Source organism: Myotis brandtii, unplaced genomic scaffold (assembly GCF_000412655.1).
Source record: "Myotis brandtii unplaced genomic scaffold, ASM41265v1 scaffold525, whole genome shotgun sequence".
Classification (NCBI taxonomy): domain Eukaryota; kingdom Metazoa; phylum Chordata; class Mammalia; order Chiroptera; family Vespertilionidae; genus Myotis; species Myotis brandtii.
In genome coordinates, this window is record NW_005369915.1 from 2,299,426 (window position 1) to 2,321,739 (window position 22,314).

The following is a 22,314-nucleotide window of genomic DNA, read 5'->3' on the forward strand; positions in this document are numbered from 1 at the left end:
TAGGAGTACCCTAATTAAGTTAATAACAATGTACCTACCTATATAGTTTAAGATTAAAAAATTTGGCTCTCAAAAGAAATTTCAATCGTTGTACTGTTGATATTTGGCTCTGTTGACTAATGAGTTTGCCGACCACTGCCCTAGCTGGTTTGGCCCAGTGGATAGAGCGTCAACCTGCAGACTGAAGGGTCCTGGGTTCAAGTCCAGTCAAGGGCACATACCCAGGTTGCAAGCTCGATCCTCAGTAGCGGGCATGGAGGAGGTAGCCGATCAATGATTCTCATCATTGATGTTTCTCTCTCTCCCTCTTCCTTCCTCTCTGAAATCAATAAAAAATATATTTTGAAAAAGAAAAGGAGCCAGGCTTCTGGGCTTGCCTCTGCTAAGCCACCAGCTCGGTGATGTTGGAGACTGTCACCTCTTGGTTGCCATTTCATTGTCCAAAACTTGGGGTGGGCTGGCTCGTCACCAAGGGCCCACCCGCTCTAACATTCTCTACTTCTAATTATAAGACTATTTTTGTATCTGTTCTCCCCCCACCCCTGTAATTTGGAAGTATAAATGAGAACCTAAAACAATTCAACCTCTTCCTAAGGGGTGGACAGTTGGACTTTATACATTTCTTCCCACAGGCTTCCCATCAGGAATCAAAGAGAATGGCCAGCCTTTCTAGTCTCCCTCCGCAATTTGCAGAAGCCATATTTTCCATTTTTATTTTTTAGGACTGATGATGCTTCCCTCTCCGCCCTCATTTTGGGGAACGTTCATGTAGTACAAAATTAAATAGATATGTAGGCATGGCCAGTGCTGGTCTCTCTCTTACCCTGTCTCCTGGTCGCCTCGTCCTTCTCCATATGGGCATCCAGTGCTGTGAACCCAAGCAAATATGTCTATATTTCTTCTTCTTCTTTTGAACCCAAATGGTACTTATGAACTTTGAAGTTTAAAAATAAATAAATAAATAAATAAATAAACCTTGAAGATCATCCTGTTTTCTGTGCAAGAAGATCTTTCTCCTGTCACTAGCTGTATTGTACTCCAGAAGGAGATGCACTGTAATTTGCCTAACCAGCCCTGTCTTGATGGGCATTTAGCTTTTCCATCTTTTGCTGTTATAACCAATGCTGCAGTGAAAAGCTGTATGTACATGATTTTCACAGATTTGATTATATTTGTAGGATAAAGTCCTAGAAGAGGAATTATTGGGCCAGGGGACGGTGCAGTTATACCTTTGGTAGGCATGGCCTGATTGCAGTCCACAGGGATCACCCCACCAGCAGGATATGAGGGGCCATGCTGCCCTCCACTCCAGCTGCTACCATGCATTATTGGGCTTTCTGATGTCTGTGACTCTACCAGGTTCCAAATGGCATCTCAGTTCACTTTCAGTGTGCATTTATTTCTCTTACTATGAGTGAGAATTTACTTGTCAATGAACTCAGTCGTTTGCTCATTTTTTTTGCTTGGCAGCTTTGCTTCTGATTGTTGACTGTCAGTGCTTTAAAATAGAAACACCATCCCCTTTTACAGAAACTTTCTTTGGTTCTTTGCCATCAGTCGAATAAAAGTCAACATTCTTTGGGTGGGGATTCAACGTCCTCCAGAACCAGGATCCTGTCTTATTTTTTCAACCTCATATCCTCACGTCCTTTCTATTCTCTGGCCAAACCCAGCTGCTTGCTTGCCCCCCAATGCATCTGCATTTCCCTGCCTTCTTGCCCCTACTCAAGCTGGTCATAGTACTTGCAGTGTCTTCCCTTTGCCTCTCTACGTAAAGAACTTCTCTTCATCCCTCAAAGCCCAAATGAAATATTCCTTCCATAACGCTTGTCCTGGACACCCTGGTCAGAGTTACTTTCACCTGGGGCTGTGTTCCTTTAGGGCTGGTATATAGTTTAGACTGAGGACTGGCCAGGTTCTGCTTTGTGTTACAACTTTTTGTAAACACGATTCCTTGATACCATCTTTCTGTCTTAGCCACCTTGGCCTCTCCTACAGCCCTAAACCAGAAGTGAAGAAAGGGCTCCCTAGTTCGTCCTTCTTTGGAGAAGACTACAGTGACCTTTTAAAAAAATTGTGCTAAAAATATTCATAGTATAAAATTTTGCCATTTTAACCATTTTAAGTGTAGAACTCAGTGACCTTAGAGTACATTCACAGTGTTGTGCAACCATCACCATCACCCATCTTCAGACTCTTCATCTCGCAAAACTGAAAATGTGCCTGTTAAACAGTCATTCCTCTTTCTCCTCTTCCCCCAGCCCCTGGCAACCGCCATTCTACTTTCTGTGTCTATGAATTTAGACTACCCTAGGGACCTCATATAAGTGGAATCATACAGTGTTTATTCTCTTGTGACTAACTTATTACACTTAGTAAAATGCCCTTAAAGTTCATCCAATCGTAGCATGTGTCAGAATTTCCTTCCGTTTTGAGGCTGAATAATATCCCATTGTGTGTAGATACCGCTTTTGTTTATCCATTCATCTGTTGATAGGCTTTGAGTTGTTTCCACCTTTTAGCTATTACGAATGATGCTGCTGTGTGGGTATATGTCTATGGACATATCTCTTCCAGCCCCTGCTTTCAACTCTTTGGGGTCTAATACACCCAGAAGTAGAATTGCTGGATCATATGGTAATTCTTGGGTAGCTTTTTGAGGAATCACTGTACTGTTTTCCACAGCAGTTGCCCCATTTTACATCCCACCAGCCATGCACAGGCTCCTGTTTCTCTACATCCTTTCCAACACTTGTTTGTTGGTTTATTTGGTAATATATTTTTATTGATTTCAGAGACGAAGGGAGAAGAAGAGAGAAATAGAAACATCAATGATGAAAGAATCATTAATTGGCTGCCTCCTGCACGCCCCACACTGGTGGTTAAGCCCGCAACCTGGGCATGTGCCCTTGACTGGAATGGAACCCGGGACCCTACTGAGCCAAACAAGCTAGCGCTGTTTGTTTTTATAGTAGCCACGCTGATGGGTGTGCCGTGGTCCCAAGTAACCTTTTTGCGATTGTGTTTGGGGTGCCTGAATCACAAAGTCAGATTTAGGAGATCTCTCTTAGCACCTATACATCATACCCAAAACATTGCCTTGACTTCATGACCAAACTTTCCAGATTTCTTCTGGAACGAATGTCCACATGGAGAGGGCTGGGTCATTCAGACAACTAGATAAATAACCAGGCAAACAAAACCTCTCCTGGCACATGTTGCACCAGCCACGGTGAAAGGATCAGACAACACAGTCTGTGGTCCCTGCATGCCCGTGTGTGATTTGGAGCAGCAGCAACCTCCTGCTGGTCCATCCATCATGCGTGCTTGTCCTGGCTCAGAACTTACGGAGAAAATGAGGCCGGGTTGGAGTCCCCGCCATGTTCTCTCTCGGGTGCACTTTGAGCTCTTCTCCAGCCCTCTGCTTTGGCTGCCGCTCTCCAGCATTTGCAGTCAGGACAGTAGTTTGGAAATGTCTGAAGCCCGATTGTTCTCTTTTTCACTCAAAGGCAGACTCATTGTGCCTGGATGTGTTAGGAACTGGCTCCTCCGTTTGGAAACCAGCTCTGGAGTGACTGCCACGCAGTTTGAAAGGCACGTTCTGATCAGCAGATGCTACTGAGTCTGGGGAGAGAGTTAATGTGGCCTAATCTTCATGTGTATTTGTGTGTGTGCATGTGTTGGTTTTTCTCCAATTGCTCAGTAGTGATTTCGACATCTTTTATCTTCCTCATTCGTTGCTTTATGGACATGGATTTTTTTTATCCCAGGAAAATCATGATCCACATATCTCTCTATATAAAAGCCTAAGCGACCTTTACAAACGGAGGACCGGCTGGTAGCTATGATGTGCACTGACCACAGGGGGTAGATGCTCAATGCAGGAGCTTCCCCCTGGTGTCAGTGTGCTCCCACAGCTAACCTCCCGCGGTCCCTCCCCCCGGCCGGCTGGCCCTAATTGGCCCTGATCACCGGCCAGGCCACCGGACCCCACCCATGCACAAATTCGTGCACCAGGCCTCTAGTCTGTTAATATGATCATTTTTAAACTTTCTCTATATCATTTTTCTTTTCAGAATTTTGTGCCGTCTTGGGGCCGGCAGACCTCCCTGACGACGTCAGTGATATCCAACACTGAGCAGAGCGTGGCTTACAAAGACTTCATTTATTTCACTGTCGTTGAAGGAAATGTTCGCAACATTTCTGAAGTCTCGGTTGAGTATTTGTGCTCCCAGCCTTGCGTTGTCAATTTGGAAGCGGTTGTCTCATCCGAGTTCAGGAGTAGCATTCCTGTGTACAAAAAACGGTGGAAGAACGAGAAGCATCTTCACACCAGCAGGACACACTTGGTGCAGGTGAAATTTCCAAGCATCATGGTTTACAGAGATGACTATTTCATCAGACACTCCATTTCCGTGTCGGTGGTGATACTCCGCGCCTGGATTACTCACAAATACACTGGTGGAGACGTGAATGTTAAATGGGACGAAAACTTGCTACACGCTGTCGCGAAGAATTATACTCTGCTGAAGACGGTCCCGCCTTTTGAGCGCCCTTTCAAAGACCATCAAGTGTGCCTTGAGTGGAACATGGGTTATATTTGGAACCTTCAGGCAAACAAGATTCCCCAGTGTCCTCTTGAAAATGGTAGGTCACTTGCCTTGCCAGGTACCTAATTCATTTCTTCAGATAGCCTGTACCATAAGAGGGGGAGGGGAAAGTTCTTATATTAGCAGTTGGGGGAGACTGAGAGAAATGGAGCCTGTAATTTTAGACTTTGGGGATGAAAGGGGAAAAGTGGAAAGGTGAGGTGAGGAGAGGAGAACGAGTTGGAGAGAATAGGACTGAAGGTGAAAGAGAGAGAGGGGCAGAGGGGCCATGGAAGAGGGACCTTGAGAGGTTTGGAGGTTTTAAGTTGGAAAGGAGCATTAATGCTACTGGAACAAGCATTGGGAAGACCTTCCTCCCGTCTCCCCTCAAACACCCTTTCAGCGTCAGTGAGCTTTAGTGCAGCATTGCTTCCCAGCCAAGCGGACCTGGCTTCCGCTGCTGGCTCTTCCACTTTCCTTCTGCCTGTGTAATTTCGGAACTCTTGGAGCCTCAGTTTTCCTCTCTGTAAAGTGGGAGTAATAAATAACAGTTTTCTCAGAGCAATGTTGTGAGAATTAAATGAGTTGTAATTTGCTTAGCACATAATGAGCGCTCAGTGAAAAGTAGCCGTGATGATGGACGATAGAGTCCAAACTCTGCATTTTATCCTAAATGCCACATGGGCACAGCCTCTGAAGGATCCGTACACGCGGCTCCTGTGCCCTTCTTCAGTCTCCCTTAAGCACTGGCGTTGGACCTCTCTGACTATACACAGTTAGAAGAAGGGGTCTGAATGTTGCTCTGTTGGTGACAGGGGCACCTTGCTCTGCTGAGTGTCTGCCAGCTCTTCTCTGTACCCTGCAATGGGGAGCCATCCTGGGCATGCTCCCAGGAACCACCCGGGTCTAGTAGCGTTTCCCAAAGTGTGGCTCTAGGACACACTGCAATAGAATAAACCAGTCAGGACTCTAGCTGCAAATGCAAATTCCCAGCTCCCATCCATACAGACTCAATCAGACTCTGTGGGAGCAGGGCCCTGGAATCAGCATTTATACATTCTCATGACTGTTCTGATAGGACTCCAAGGTGTGAGAACCTCTGGACCAGGGCTGGAGCCGAGGGAACTTTGGTCTAGAATTACTGTGGCCAGACCCAGGCAGGGTTGGTGGGTGGAGGAAATCCATGGGCCTGTGACTGCAGACCCTTCCACAGGGAGCGCCTGACACCTCCTGACCTTCTAGAGGACTGGTGCCGGGCAAGGTGACTTAAGGACACGGGGAAACAGCATTTCCTGGGGCCACCCTCACACAGCCCCACATATAATGAAAACTTCAAGGCCTGCGCAACTATATATAATGCCTGTCAGAGGCCACTTTCCATAGAACCAACACATTTGGCATTAAGAAAATACTATTTTGAGATAATTACAGATTCATAGGAAGTTGCAAAAATGGTAACAATTCTATGTATCCCTCTCCCACCCTCCAGCTGCCCCTAATGGTGACATCATCCATAGTGAGAGCATGGTATGGAAACCAGGGAAGGGGAAACTGACTTGGAGCTAAAACTCTTAACTCAACTACAGGACTTTATTCAGACACACTCCTCTCTCTCTCTATATATATATTTGATTGATTTCAGAGAGGAAGGGAGGGGGAGAGAGAGATAGTAACATCAGTGATGAGAGAGAATCATTGATCGGCTGCCTCCTGCACTCCCCCCACTGGGGATCGAGCCCGAAACCTGGGAATGTGTCCTGACCAGGAATCAAACTGTGACCTCCTGGTTCATAGGTCAACGCTCAACCACTGAGCCATGTCGGCTGGGCCAGACTCCACCTCTTTCTTTGTGTACTTTTGTGTGTGTGCAGAGTTCTGTACAATTTTATCCTACGTTTTGTTTTAATCTCCGTGTTCTGTGTCTGGCTTATCCCATGTGTGTGCGGTGCTTTAAGTATGAGATACCTGGAAGCAGAAGGCGAATCCCTTTCCTGCGTGTGTTCACGTCGGGTGTTGGGTGGGTAATTACTGTTGAAATCGCGGAACGGCATGCATTTTGATGATCGGTGCACATCCCTCTCCCAGTCAGAAGCCCGTCCCAGCGATCATCTGGGTGGCCTTCTGCAGGGGGACCTGGTTTGTTAAGGAGAAGGAGGCAGGGGGCACACACAGCCACAGTTTTGCTTTGCCTTCGATTTTGTCAAGATTTAATGATTCCATTTTGTGTTTGGCCAGATCACATATTTCTCATTAAGGAATGACTGGATTGCAAGCTGGAAGTTTTCAAATGAAGTCATTCACGGCCTGGCTGAGTTCTTGGGGCACCTGATCATAGCCTTACAATGTCTTTTCTTGGCCCTTCCCACATTCACAAGGCTCAGGTTTTTCTCCCCATTTCTTCGGACCATGACCTATGGGGCGAGAACTGATCTAATGCAAGCATAACACAGAGCAAAATCTTTTCTAAGAGTCAGAGTCACTGAAAACGGGGGAGTTCGTGCACCCTCAAACCAGCTCTGTTGTGATTTGTTCACTGTGAATGGGGAACATTTCCTCTCCCTCCCCCCCTTTAAAAGACAATCAGAAGAGCAGCCCTGTGGAAAGTGCCCATCACCTCTGTTCTCGACCTCAGCTGTGCAGGGGCCAGGGGTCAGGCCTCTGGCTTATTCTTTGCAGGGACTCTTGACTAACACAAGTCAAGTCAGAACAACAAGCTGGCATTAGGGAGCCGCGTGGCGCCTTTCATGTCGGGTCCCTGCCTGTAGCCGGCACTGGTGGCAGGTGTGGGGAATGGTTTCTGTGTCAAGTGCCTGGTATCCTATATGAGGGCGCTGCCTCTGGACTGAAGTATCTCCTTTCTGCTTTCATTTCCTTTTTCCTTTATAAAGAGAGTGAGCCACAGTCCCCGTGCGCGGTGGTGCCGTGAGTAAGGCTGGAGTGACCGTGCACCAACGGCCGAGGCGAGGCTGTGCCCACGCACACTCCTCTGCAGCTGATCTCCGTTGCCAGGACCCGTCCCAGGCCAGGCCGGGGGTCTGATTTTCGGTAGAGATGCAGCAGACCTTTGTCCGGCCCTGCTGCGAAAACTTACCCTGGGTCAGAAGTGGGCAGCCTCTCAGGACACCTGCGTGCTCGGGCTCGGCCACCTGCATGCTGGTGCACCTGTTCCTGCTACATTCCAGGCGCATGGGCCGTAGGTGGCCAGGTACACCACGCCTGTGGCTCTACGTACTACTGTCCATTTCCTTAAGGGAGGGGACCAGGCCTTAGCTGTGGTCCCTCACCCATCACATGTGTGCCTGATTCATGCGTGAACTCACCCAGAGAGAGAAATCCACCACCCAGGCGGGTAGCTGTAGGCCCATCAGACTTCTCTTCCTATCACGTCCTACTATGAGAGGCCAGCCAGGCCTGTTCCCTCTGTCTTCAGACTTTATGGCATATTCAGTTTCCTCTGACCACCTGCATTGCTGTCATGTGGTCTAAACCGCCTCGGTCTCTGTCTGGACTGTGGCCACGGCCTGCAGGTGGCCTCCCAGCTTTGCCTCCTCCCCGACATAGCAGCCAGTGCCAGCAGGTTCCACCACCTCCCGCGGGCAGTTGCTCCCATGCCAGTCACCAAAGGTCAGCCCGTGTCGCTTACCGTGGCCGGTGGAATCTGTTCCTGTCCCCTTCCCGCCCCATCTCCTGCCATGCTTCCCGTGCCCACCTGTTCTAGCCACGGGAGCCTGTTTGCTTCTCCACGAATGTACCAAGTTCTTTCCCACTTCAGGGCATTTGCATTGCTGCTCCCTCCTCCTAAGATGCTCCTGCCCCACCTCTCTGACCTCATCACACCTCTGCACAGATGGCATCTCATCAGACATGACTTCCCTGCCCACCTTTTCTAAGACAGCAGCCCCACCCCTGCCACCCCACCCCATTGTTATCACCTTTCTTTTCCTTCATCGCCTTATTGCCACTGAACATTGTATTGACTACCTGCTATTGCTTTTTGCTGGTTGCGTGTCTTCATCCCCGAAACGCAAGCTCCGTAAGGCCAGGGCCCTGGATTGTTTTGTTCCAGTGGCACAGCGCCTGTGGGTGTCAGGTGCACAGTGACTATTTGTCGCTTGAGTGATGAGACTGAGTAATGAATGCTCTTCGCCAAGGGGCAAGGACCTTTCTCTTATGCTTATGTGTGACCGTCACACTGTGACAGCATCCTCACTCTGCCGTGTTGCCACATTAGGGAGCGTGTGGGGGTAGGCGGTGGCTGCGCGCCTCCCCTGGGGCTCCATGCACACACTCACACTGCAGTTTCCCAGGTGGGGCCCCTGTGGGCTGTGCTGGTTAAGGCTGCAGCCTTCGGGTCAGCGATCCTCCTTTGCAGCCGCACTTGAGCTCGCCTGCACCTTGTGCGCCTGCCCTTGTACTCTGAGTCTGATTAGTTTGATGCTGCACCCCTATGCCTTGGCTAAAGCAGGTCCTTTTACCTGGATAGCTGCCACCCCTGACTCCCACTCCCCACCAACATCGCCCCCCATTGCCACCTGCCATGTCTTCCTGGCAAAATTATGCCCACATTTCGGCAGGCAGCTCGAATTTCAACCCTTCCCCCACCCCACCTCGAAGCATTTTTCTTTTCTTTCTTTTTTTCTTTTGGATCCCCACAATCAGAAATGAACTCTCCACCCTTTGGCCTCTCCTAGCCCTCTGTTGTTCCACCTCCCCATATGATGTGTGTCATGTTCAATTTAATTAGACAAAGGTTGATTGAGTACCTACTGTGTACCAATTTCTTTACTAAATCTGGGCACTCAAAAATGCAGACACCATCTTTCCCTCTTTTTAGATGATTACGCAGGAGGTACATACAGCTACCAATAGAATAGCTACTTCCCATTACTGCCAGGCACTGTGTGAAGGGCTTTCGGTGGGTATCTAATTTAGATCTGCCCAGTTCTCTGGGTCATATTTACAGAGGAGAAAACTGACTCAGAGAGATAGAGTAATTTGTCTAAGGTCACACAGCTATTCACAATGGAGCTGGGATTTGAACCCAAGTAGTTTGGTTCCCAAATGCTACACTTAACCATTAGTCTCTGCTGGGTGATGCCATGGAGTCTAGCTTTGCTAGACTTCTTCACAGAGGAGATGACATTTGAACAGAGACTGGAAGGATGAGTTGAGTTTTCATAATCAGAAAAGGAATGGAGGGAAGGGCATCCAGGCAGAAGGGACAGGCACAGAGGAGGGAGTGCAGGCTGATGGGGGTGTTGTCGGCGAGTCTGCATCCCTTGATCTGAGGGATAGCAAATAGGTTTCGTCTTGCATGCTGACCCAGAGTGGTTGGGTGTGGCTGCCTCCATTGCCATGTTTCGAAGGATTCTGAGACTGAGTCTGTGCCTAGTGAGAGAGAGTGCCATGTGGATGGAGCACCAAAGTCCACCACAAGGTGAAAATGTGGAGGAGTAGCACTCCTGCTGTGTGTTTGTTCAGCTAGAATCTCAGGTGGAGATGAGCAGTTCAGGAAATAAGACTAGAAAGGCAGGTTGGAGCCATGCCAAGGTGTGCTAAACATTCTGCCCTGCCCTAGCCAGTTTGGCTCAGTGGATAGAGCGTCAGCCTGTGGACTCAAGGGTCCCGGGTTTGATTCTGATCAAGGGCATGTAACTCAGTTGCAGGCTCCCGGCCGTGGTTGGGGGCATGCAGGAGGCAACCAATCGATGTGTCTATCTCACATTGGTGTTTCTCTCTGCCTCTCCCTCTCCCTTCCACTCTCTCTAAAAATGAGTGGAAAAAATATCCTCGGGTGAAGATTAAAAAACAAAAAAAAAAGAAAGAAATTTCTGTCCTCATGTTTGCCTGTATGAACATTTTTCTAATCTTTCCTTTTAGTTCAAAAACTGGGGAGCATGGCAGTTTCCTTCTTTCCCACTCTTCTTTCCTTCCACTTAAAATGTATTCTCATCTTCAGATCTGTTGGATTGGAAGAATGGTTTCTTAGAACAAAATTCCATTATAACAAACCAATAGAAGATTAAGTCAAATATTGGAGCCAGACTCTGCCTGTCTCTGTGAAATATCAGTTTATGCAGCAGGATTATTCAAGTCAATGACATGATGATACTGTCTGTAATTACAAGAACTATGTATTGGGCACTTTTAGAAGAAGAAGAAGAAAAAAAGACTTAGTTCCTTTGTTTTTCCCCCAGTTAATCACAGTAGCCTGAATTTCCCCGTAAGAACACTAATTAATGCCTTGTATCTGCATTGCCCTTTATGATTCTCAAAACACCTTTTCCATGCACATTGCCTCATTTAATCCTCATAATATTCCTGTGGGAACGAGTATTATTCTCGTCCTCTCTTTACGGAGGGGAAGCCCAGGCTCAGGTGCGTGTTTAACTGGAGCCCGACTTCCTGATGCTCCTGCTTTGCTATTTCAGTCTTTTACTGAAGTATGCTCATGCAGCCCTAGCCCAGGTTCCAAATCAGAAGGAGCACCCTTTGTTTTAAGTTGAATTTTCACCGATGTGTATCATCCTGTTTTCCTCCCCCCGCCCCCTGGACTTTGTCTCTTTGAAGTGGACAGAACGTTCGTGAAGACCCAGGGCGGGGAGGCCTCTGAATATGGCCAGTCCCTTCTCCCTGCCAAACAGAAATGCTCAGAGAATATGGCCCTCTTCTCTTTTAGCCAAAACAGTACCGCATGCACCCGGTTTAAAAAGTTGAGATGGTGTAAAAGGGTTTGGGGGAAGAGCAAGCTCCCACTCCCCGCACCCCCACACCACACTCTTCTGGCCCCGTGCCTAGAGGCAAACTCAGTAGCACTCATTTCTTGTGTCTCCTCCCAGAAATGTTCTCTGCACCTGTGAACATTACGTGGATGGCCCCTTCTCTTCGTACACAAGAGGGAGGACACAATAAACGCTGCCCCGCACTCACTCACAGTGCAGCTGAGATTTCTCTGTATCAGCACGTGCCGCACAGCCTCGTTCTTTTCAATAACTGCTTAGCATTGCCTTGCCCGAAGGTCCTTGATTTAACTTGTCTCCTGTTGATGGTCATGCAGGTCATTTATACTCTTTTACTATTAACAGCGAGGTTTTGCCAAACATCCTTGTGCATGTATCTTTTTGCACACATGTGTATGTTTGGAGGAAAAATGACTAGGAGTGGAATTTATTTTATTCTTAAGACTCCTTGTCTTGAACATTTCACAGACGCCCTTAGTCACTCACTTCCCTGCCTCGCATCTTTTGGGGGAAAGTTCTGACCGAAATCGCACTTGCTGGAGAGTAGGGTGTTTGTTCTCAGTCTTCGGTTTTAAGGAAAATAAAACCCCCCGCTCACCACTGTCTTTTTAATGGCCCGTGTTTGGAAAGCATTATTGAGTTACCTGCGCTTTAGCTTTCCTTCTCCAGGTTGAAAAATCTTAGCTTGTTGTCCTCCAGGTTCTGTTTACAGATTTATAGTCATAGTTATTCCTTGCAACAAGACTGTTTCTTAACTTCTGCACAAAGGATCTCAGCCGCATTATTGTGACATGTTTGATCCACACCCAGAATAAGGCTTTGTTTTGTGGAAATGGACCTTCCCCGGAGCTCTGGTCACTCAGCTGAACCGGACAATGGGCTACTTGATGTCCCAGCCACCCCCACCCAAGGGTGATATTCAAAATACTTAATGACCAGGAAGAGGTGGGGGGCGGGGCTCAGTCGGTCCCCAGGTGCTAGCCCTAGTGCTGAAACAGGACATTGCTGGAGCCCTGCTGAGCCAGGCTCCAACCTGAAGGAGAGGCCAGGGTGGGTGGCTGCTGGTGGGGCCTTGGACATATATCTGTATTTAACAACTAGTGTGGCCTCACAGGGGCATGCCAGCTGGACATCAGCCCTAGTTCTCGGAGAGGCCTTGTGACATGTGATGTGGTTTAAGAACAAGCCCATTGGTCTGTAGTGGGAGACCAGGTTTGTGTCATACCTGGGTCCCTTATTAGCTATACAGCTTTCAACAAGACCTCACACTTTCCTTGTCTTCAAATGAAGGAGTTTGCACCACATGATATCTAATGCCTCTTCTTGCTCTAAAATTAGAGGAAATAAAACAAAACAGCCAGGCAGGTGTGGTTCAGTGGTTGAATGTTAACCTATAAAGTAGGAGGTCACAGTTCTATTCTTGGTCAGGACACATGCCCAGCTTGCGGACTCAATCCCCAGTAGGGGACATATAGGAGGCAGCTGATCAATGATTCTCTCTCATCATTGATGCTTCTATCTCTCTCTCCCTCTCCCTTCCTCTCTGAAATCAATAAAAATATTTAAAAAAAAAATAAAACAAAACAGTCAAGGAGGCGGGTTCCAAACCTGAACTTTTTTCCTGGCATTTTATGTTTATGTCGTAATGATGGCCTTTTCCTACCCAACTTCTTCATTCCAGAAAAGCCAACGAAATGGATTTGGGGGAAGGACCTGAAAGAAGAGAGACTGTTATTTGGCTTAGGCAGCATGGGCCACATTCTAGAATTGTGGAAAGTGTTGGGCCAAAGAGAGGTTCAAATCCTGACTTGGCCACAGCGATAGTCATTTGTTAGTTTTTTCATTCGCTCAACTCACTAAATATTTCCAGAGCTTCTGTCAAGTGTTGGGCACTGTTCTGGGCTTTGGGAACGGAACAATGAATGACGTGGTATCCCTGCCCTCTTGGAGCTTACATTCTAGAGGAGGTTGGACAAGCCACTTCACCTCTTTGGAGCTCAGTTTTCCCAGCTGTGAATTCTTTCTTGGTGATTGACATGGGTTGTTATTCCCCATTCTGGTAACTAGGAGAGCCACCACTAACCAGTTGCAGCAGCCACAGGCAACAACTAGAAAAGAAGCCTGTGTGTTCTCCTAGGCTTGATGAATTTGGAAGTCCTTTCCTGCCACAAAACTTCATTCTCATTCATTATTTCTAATTGAATGTAAAAACATAATACTACTGAGGGGAAATTGCAATAGAAACTCCAAATCATAGAACTATGATTGAAGCTACAGATTTTATAAGAAAACCACCCTCACTTTGGCCTTGTTGGCTACAGAAGGTGTGTGTTCTTGTAAAACGATTTTAGATCTTTGGGTCTTAGGTTTTCCTTCCACCCTGTCTTTGCTGCAAGTTCCCCTGCTCAACCTGCTTTACTTTGATGCTGAGCTAAGGCCAGGCTCGTCAACATTCACTTTTCATTCCTTTCCCTTTGGAGACCTCCTTTATAAAACCGCCCTTTACTGGAGTCAGGGCAGGCAGAATCAAATCCTGCTCATTTTGATAACTGCTGCTAATACCCACTGGATAACTCAGCAGCAATCACTAGCAGAGGGCCTGGGGGAGGGGGGCCTGACATGGCCATCTGGTCTCTTCTGTTCTAATCAACACCATGGAAGCCAAACCAGGGTTGGGCTGATATCAGCCTCTTGGTGATTTTTCCCCCTCCCAGATTCCAAAGACACACTTGCAGTATTTTTATTTCTAATCCCCCCTCCCCATCCCCATTACCGACCAGCAAGTCCAATGTGCCCAACTTGAGCTCAAATTGTAAAGAAAAAAAGTTTGAAGTGTTTCTGTTGGAAGTGATAACGCCACCCTTTTGGGTTTCCAAATGCATCTGTACATAACAAAACAGGTAGATTTGTGGGCACCGAGGGAATTTGGCTTACTGAATTCTATTAGATATGTACACAGAAGTCTGAGATTATGAAAACTTTACTCCTATGATTTCCAAGTGTTAATGATCCAGAGGTACCTCTTTCTATGATAAAACACATTTTTTTTTTCATAGAGAAATGAGAGCTGGGGTGTTCATCATCCCAGATTGAGGCTCCCATAATTTGTGCTATATTGGCTTTTGGTAACTTGTACAGAAATCAAACCTTCCCTCTCCAAGAAGCCCAGGGAAACAGAATATTTCCACCATTTTAATCATGGACATTTAAACCGAGGAGTACTTTAAAGCAAGAGAAAAGTGATCTTTATTAATAGGTTGCGTTTAGTGAATTCATTCTTCTTTCCGGGGAGAGAGGTATAGGAAACAAGAACTTGACATTAGCCTTGTTTAAAGCAATAGGTATTAAATATAGATGAAGTAAGTCAGTTCTCCCTTTAAGATTTGTTATGGACACCCTCTTTTCTAGAGCCACAGAGCTCTCCCACATTTGCAAAATGAAGTGGAGGGCTCTCTATTTGGTTTTGAGGGGTATGGTTAGTAATATTTGCTAGGGTATTGTGTTGAGTATATTAGGAAAGTCTGCACATTCTCCCACATTTGCAAAATGAAGCGGAGGGCTCTCTGTTTGGTTTTGAGGGGTATGGTTAGTAATATTTGCATAGGGTATTGTGTTGAGTATATTAGGAAAGTCTGCACAGAAGAAAAAAAATAACTCTGCAATTTTAAGAGCATGGATTCTGAAGCCAAACTGCTTGAGTTTGAATTCCAGCTCCACCTCTTAATATATAACCTTCTCTAAGACTCGGCATCTATTAAATGGGAATAATAATAGACCCCATCTCATAGATTGTTGTGAAATTAAATGAGATTTTTCCCTGAAATGTGCTTCGCATGTTGCCTGGGCATAGTCTAAGTGTTAAATAAAAGTCATTATTTTGGCAGCTGTTCCTCCATTTCTTCACCTAAATGAATTTACATATTTTGTACATTAAGTTGTTATTATTATTTTATAGACTTGTGGACCGTAGTGTATGCTGCTGAAGTGTTAGCTTACTATGATGACACAAATTCAAAAGGCTTTTCTTAACATTAGAAGGACAGCATGTAAAATGGTTAAGCACCTAGGAGCTGAGCTCGCAACGCGAAATGTGGGTCCACCAGTTATTAGCTGTGAGACCTTAGGCAAGTAATTTTACCTCTCCACGCCTCGGACTTCTCTGTAGAATGGGGGAAATAATACAATCTACTGTATGGGGTTGCTATGAAAACTAACTGGGATAGCTCTGTAAAGTGCTGAGCAGGTGTGCCTGGTATATAGTCTGAGTTCGGGAAACGTTTGCTAAGATTCGCAGACTGTTTCATTTCAGTGTTTGACTGGAGCTAGGCAGAGGGGTCCAGGAAGAAGGTGATTTGGGAAGCAATGCTTTTCTGGAGATAATTGAAAGGCAGCCGTCTTGTCTTTTGCAGATGTGGTCACCCTCCTGGGCTTTCTCTATGCCTCCAGTGGAGAGAACACAGGCATCGTGAAGAAGTTGCCGAGATTTCAGAACCGTGAGCTGGAGGCCACCCGGCGCCAGCGGATAGATTACCCAGTGTAAGAATGGGCAGAGGGTGGGGACTGGGGGGACCATGCCCTTTTTGTTGTTGTTAATCCTCACTGAAGAATATTTTTTCCATTGATTTTTAAAAATTATATTCTTATTGATTTCAGAGAAGAAGGGAGAGGTAGAGAGAGAAAGAAACATCAATGATGAGAGAGTCTCACTGATCAGCTGCCTCCTGCATGCTCCCTACTCAGGATGGAGCTGCAACCCAGGCATGTGCCCTGACTGGGAATCAAACTGTGATCTCCTAGTTCATAAGTCCACACTCAATCTCTGAGCCACACTGGTTGGGTTCCATTGATTTTTTTAGAGAGTGGGAGGGAGGGAGGGAGGGAGGGAGAGAGAGAGAGAGAGAGAGAGAGAGACTGATTCGAGAGAGACACATCAATTGGTTGCCTCCCACCTGAGCCCTAACCTAGGCCAGGGATTGAAACTGCACCCCAAGCACCTACCCTCAAGCTGGAATCGAACCTGTGACCCTTTGGTGTGTGGGCCGATGCTCTAACCACTGAGAACACCACTTTGGGCTGGCCAGGCTCTTTTTACCTGAGGACCGGAATCCCTTAAGAAGACAAGAAAAACGTTTTGTCATATGCTTTGATAAAATGTTGAGATCTACATGGCTTAGGCAGGATTTGTGGACCGGAAAACTTCAAAGTATTCCTGAGTTATTCTTGCACTTACCAACCCTCAATTTGCCTTAGACCTTCCATGTCACCGTCCCAGGAAACACAAGTGGTGGGGGGCAAGGTGTGGGGGCCTGAGGCGTTTGCAGGGTTTCGAGGGCAGCCAGTCACAGCCAGCACAGATTGCAGCCTTTGTCCTGCCTTTTCTTGTCTTGGAAGATTGGATGAGCTGCTGGAAATCACACCATTTCTGATCATCGTTGATTTCAGCAAAACCTCAGATATATTTTTTTTCCTTCTGCTGAATTAAAGATGCTGCAAATGGTTCCTGGTTCACCTCAGACTGGATGGATTTAGCAGAGTGATTTAATTCTTCCCCGGCTGCTGGCTGTAGAAAGATCTTGAGTCACTTTACTGAGCGTATGTTCTTGCTAAGCTTCCTTGTAATAACTTATCTTCATGAGCTTGCTCAGCTGGGTGGGTCAGGAGGGAGCTATGTGGCACCATCTGTCTGCATATCTTACCACTGATTTGGAGGCCAGATTATAAAGCCCAGAATAATCTAAAGGACTTGTTTGGCTATATCCCCAAAGAGCTTGAGGCCACTGCCACTTTACCCCCAAACTGTGACTCGGTTACTGGGGTGATGGAGAGAACTCTGTGCCTTTGTTTTGACCTTGATTCCTGTTTTATGTGCAAAATGCAGTTGCTCCCCTGCCTCATCTCTGAGCTGCTGGTCACTCACTCAGTGTGTGACATCAAGCAAGTGTTCAGCAAATATTTGCTGAGTGATTGATGGGTCCTATATCTTGGCTAAAATTTATCCTAGTTGATGACTGTTATTTTATCCTCACTCCACAAATCACAGATGTACAATATTTTTTTCAACTAAAATAGCCCCAATTCAGAAATGAAATAATTAGATTAATTGTCCCATATTGGTCAGCCAGAACTATGATACTCAACCTAATGTATGCCTTAAAATAGTATATATGTGTCCCAATTAGCATATAGTGATGCCATTTGCAGATTATGGTGCTCTTTCTACCTTACACTTTTATCTTTGAAAGAGACAAAATTGCTCAGAAAGCCCTAATTATGTTTTTCTTTTAATCATCGAAATTAGAATAGCTTCTTATCAAATCACCTCTTATTAAAATCCAGATTCTCATTCTATGTCTGGCTTTAGAAGCCTTAATCAAGAATTTAAATGGCAGGCATGTGAGGTTCTCATAGAGGCACAGAAACAGAGGTTTAGGTGCAGGTAGAATGTCTGCTAGTTGAGTACCATGATGCTTAACTCCTGTCTTTTACAGTTTCTATAACTATACCTCCTTTGTCTCAAAAACCAAGCTTCGCAAGCTGATCTCCCCGATGAACACGAAGGCAGATCTATCCCTTCATTAAAAAGAAAGCAATTTACTTGGTCATTGTTAACTATAATTACCTGTGCGTGGACGATACAATCTGCATAATTTCCTCCCCCTCACTCTTATAGGTTTACTGTTTCATTGTGGCTTTATTTACTCCATTATTGCAAGGCCAGTCTCTGCGGGATTCTGTACTTTGTTGATTCCAACGAGATGTACGGCACGCCTTCTGTATTTCTTACCGAAGAGGGTAAGTATGAAATAGAACCTTAAAACGATATCGTCATTTTCTCATGCTCTGTCTATTGGCATATATGTCTGTCTAGAATAAGGAAGATACTGTCAACGTGGCAATTTAGTGGGAGTGATGGTTTTCAAATGCAGGCTTCAAATTAAACTTTTTTTTTTCTGGAAGCTTAAAATAGCTGTCTCTTTACAAAGGAATGCACACATGTAATTTTTTCTTTTTTTTTCTTTTTGGCTTTGTTTTTGTTTAAAGGGAGAAGGAATGTGAGCTAGTCTGGTAGCTTCTTAGGATAATTGTTGAAAAGGGGTATCCACTTCATTCACCATTTATATATATATATATATATAATTTTTTTGGTCATTTTCATGAGGTTTAATTTTCCTTTTAGGCCTCTTGCATATTCAAATGCATCTTGTCAAAGGAGATGACCTTGCTGTGAAGACGAAATTCACCCTGCCTTTGAAGGAGTGGTTTCGCTTGGATATTTCGTTCAACGGAGGCCAGGTACCTACGCACGCTGCTCCGCGACTCCTATCGGCATCATCACTTAATGTGAAGCATGGCTGTAAAGTCAGGAAGCAAGACAATCTCTAATAGCAAATTTGTGGCAAATGATAAACTCCTTACAACTATACACTTTTTCAATCAAACTTTTATGGATGGAAGTTTAAATCATAAGAATCCTATCCCATTTAATTGGCTCTTTAAAGTGCTGCTTTCAACCATACCGTGAACAAGTAAATAACATAGCCGGCTATATAGCCACAATTATCCGAGGAATCCAGCGCTTTTCCCCTGGCGAGATAGGCTTTGTGGAGATAAATGTTAACACAGCACCAGCCATGTTTATATAGTGTCATTGGATCTACAGCCTTTTTTTTTTTTTTTACAGGAAATTTATTAGTTAGTGGAGTCAAGAAATGGTTTGACTGTTTTTGGCAGTTGAGACAATTGCTTATGTTTGGCATAAACAGACAAATAATAATTAACAAACCTAAGTGATAATCCTAGTGGGACGAAGGGTGTTTATCTACTTCGTACTATAAAACACTGTTCATAACTGTTTCAAACTCTCATAAGGCAGATATTATGGATTATGGCAAATCCGCTGTTATAATTGAATACAATTCCCTTTTTCAATCTACACAATGTCAGTATGCTACCTTTTTTTTCTGGTGACTTTATTTTCTCAGCGGCTTTTCTTATTGATTTGTGATTTTCCGGCAACAAAACTGGAAGAGACTTCTTGTTTGTCTCGTGTATTATTAGATGGTACGCAGACCTCCCTGGGTGGCTAGGTTTATCTCATTTCCTTTTTCTGAAGAGAAAAGAAATCAGGTCAGTCCTTGTTGCATTACTGAGAAGAGCCTGTGAGATGTTGGCTAGGGTTGTTTTTATGTTAGTTTATTTCTTTAACGATGTTAGGTGACATCGCTGTGGTCCGTGTTTTAGCTTCTCATTTACATGATGTTGTTGATGGCATAGCTTGGTTGCTGCTTTTCTCCTAAGGAGGACAGCTTAGTACTATGTGTCACTTAGGTGTCAAATCATGATAGAGCAAATCACAGATCTTATTTTGCACCTGCTGTATGCAAGACACTCAAGGAGCTTATAGACTATTTTGGGGATTAGCATTAAGCGGGTGAAGGGATGTCATAAGGTGAGCTTAATTGCCAAATGACTCACATTGATTCGGAGACGAGAGACAGCGCTTCAAGCTGGGATGCTCAGGGAAGCTTCCACAGAGAAGGTTCCTACAGATGGGCAGAATGAGAGGCAGAGGAGAGCCGGGAGCATTTTGGCACATCGCTGGGGGTGAGCAGAGAAGCCAGTTTGACCGGAGTAGAAATTTGTAGACCGTGGGACACTAATAGTAGAAAAAACTGTCTTCAGGGCTGGCATGTGGAGAATCTTGATTATCATGGAATTTGGGTTTCTGCTTGCAAAGCAGCAGGGTGTCATGGAAGCTTTGAGAGCAGAAGAAGAGTAAATCAAAGTAGTTCTTTAATTAAAGAGAAGGATTCAATGGCAGAGCACATGCTCGGATAAAGCAGGAGAGAAGAATTAGGCAGGCCAGATGGGATGGAAAGAAAAAAGATTTTTTTTTTAGTAGACTTTTTATCTGTTTCCTTTCCATTCCATCAGTTCTGCCTAAAAAATGTAGGTCCCGAAACAATGCTTAATTGTTTTCCTACACAAAATCCATCTCTGTGGTGGGATGACCATATTCATCACTTTGACTAAAGGGACAAATTGAATGAAAGTGAACAGTTGGATTAGAGAAACCACTGGTTTGAGTCATTTTCTTCATTTTGTAGATGGCTGAGTTGGGTTGGTTTTTATGGGCTCGTTTGTCTTTCAGAGACACAGTGTTGTAGGCACATCTTTGAGAGCCTAGTTAGGCCAGCACATGTTTGGTAAACACTGGCTCTGGGCTAGTGCCAGGAGGATGAAAGAGCTTCTTAACTCCAGGGGTTTGTGTTGGAATCCAAGACACCGAGAAGAATACCTGACAGTTAATGGCAGCTAATAACATCCGGGACACAAACATTGTCACCATTGAAATGACTTGGGAAAAGAAGGTGGGAAACGGAAGTGCGTGAAGCCAGTCAGCATCAATTTTGTCCCCCACCCCCACTCCCACCCCCCAAGGCTTTCATGGAATTCAATAAAAATTTCAAAAACTCCTTGTATTTTACGCATTTTCTTGTCTTCTTGCCTTCCTTCCTTCCTTCCTTCCTTCCTTCCTTCCTTCCTTCCTTCCTTCCTTCCTTCCTTCCTTCCTTCCTTCCTTCCTTCCTTCCTTCCTTTTTTTACGATTGTTAAAATTGATTTTTAGAGAGAGGAAGGGAGAGGGAGAGAGAGAAACATCAGTGTGAGCACAAAACATTCATCGGCTCTCTCTTCGGCTTGTAGTTTGGAAATCTCTGAAACCCACCAGGAAAAACTGCTTTACAGATCTTTTTACTACATCAAGTCATTTAGAGAAATTAAATTTCTTAAGTCTTAAAATACACACAGGGCTAGTAAACTGTTAATTTTATTTTTGCAGAAACTGATCAGGCAAAAGGCTATGCACCCCATTTTGAGTAATTTATATCCAGGACTATATTTATGATGTGGGGTGTTGAGGCATAACTGATTCTTGTGTATCTCTCCCACCACAGATAGTAGTCACCACCAGCATTGGACAGGATTTGAAAAGTTACCACAATCAGACCATTAGGTAAGTGTGATCTTTCTTGTGATTCAAATGTTGCTGAATGAGGGTTAAGGAATCTTCATGCCTTAGCCTTCAACCCTAACGTAATTCGTTATTCTCACACCTCCTTATTCAGCTTTCCAAGCATGGACTAGCCTGCCCTGGGCTAGTCTTTGTACTTTTCTTTCTTTCTCCTTTTTACTGTTCACAAACTCTCCTTTTGCCCCACAACCTTTTTTCCTAAGCAGGAGAAACTACTTCTCTCTCCAGATCGCATTGTAAATTCTTTCTTTCATGGCACTTCGCATTATTCATTTTCTTTGAAATTATCTTCTACGAAGGATTCTGAAAAATAAATCAAAATATTAATGTTGCTTATTGAGAATGGTTGGTAACATTGGCCTAGTATAAGACATAAAAGCAGACAGTCTTCATATTTATGTTTATAATCTAAATTTGAAATGTATGCAACTATTGATATTGGTGTAACTTTTCATCTTTATAGAACTGTTCTCTATAAGAGTTATAGAAACTGAGAATTGGGTCCCTTGCCTTGTATTTCATAATTTTTTTGAATTTGCTTCTTTATCCCTGTATAATAGCAAGTGTTAGTGGCAGAACCATGGGGCAACCTTCTTTAGGAACTCAGGATACCTCATCATAGTTTGATAATCCTATGTAATAAAAGCCTAATATGCTAAGTGTCTGGTTGTCTGTTCAACCAATCAAAGCATAATATGCTAATGATATGCTTAGGCCGCTCAACCACTTGCTATAACATGCACTGACTACCAGGGGGCAGACGCTCTGACCGGTTGGTTAGCTTGCTGCTGGGGTCTGGCAGATCGGGACTGAGCGAGACGGGCCAGACACACCCTGGAGCCCTCCCACGGTCCCTCCCCAACTGGCCAACCTCCCTCATCCCAATCCCACAGTCCAGTTCGAGGGACTTCATTGGTGCATGAATTCATGCACCGGGCCTCTAGTGTGTGTG

General features: G+C 45.1%; 1 protein-coding gene across 2 annotated transcripts in view; it reads left to right on the forward strand.

Moving 5' to 3' along the window:
• The first annotated feature begins 4,065 nt into the window (after positions 1-4,065).
• The window catches only part of SEL1L3 (sel-1 suppressor of lin-12-like 3 (C. elegans)), a 92,818-nt gene continuing 74,569 nt past the window's right edge, over positions 4,066-22,314 (forward strand). Inside the window, exons 1-5 of one of the 2 annotated variants that reach the window (XM_014548901.1) lie at positions 4,066-4,647; positions 15,721-15,865; positions 18,000-18,121; positions 18,507-18,622; positions 21,286-21,344. In XM_014548901.1, the coding sequence (XP_014404387.1) occupies positions 4,374-4,647; positions 15,721-15,865; positions 18,000-18,121; positions 18,507-18,622; positions 21,286-21,344 (716 nt within the window). In that variant the 5' untranslated portion in view covers positions 4,066-4,373. The remainder of the gene's footprint in view (positions 4,648-15,720; positions 15,866-17,999; positions 18,122-18,506; positions 18,623-21,285; positions 21,345-22,314) is intronic. The other variant, XM_014548902.1, reaches the window with a different exon arrangement.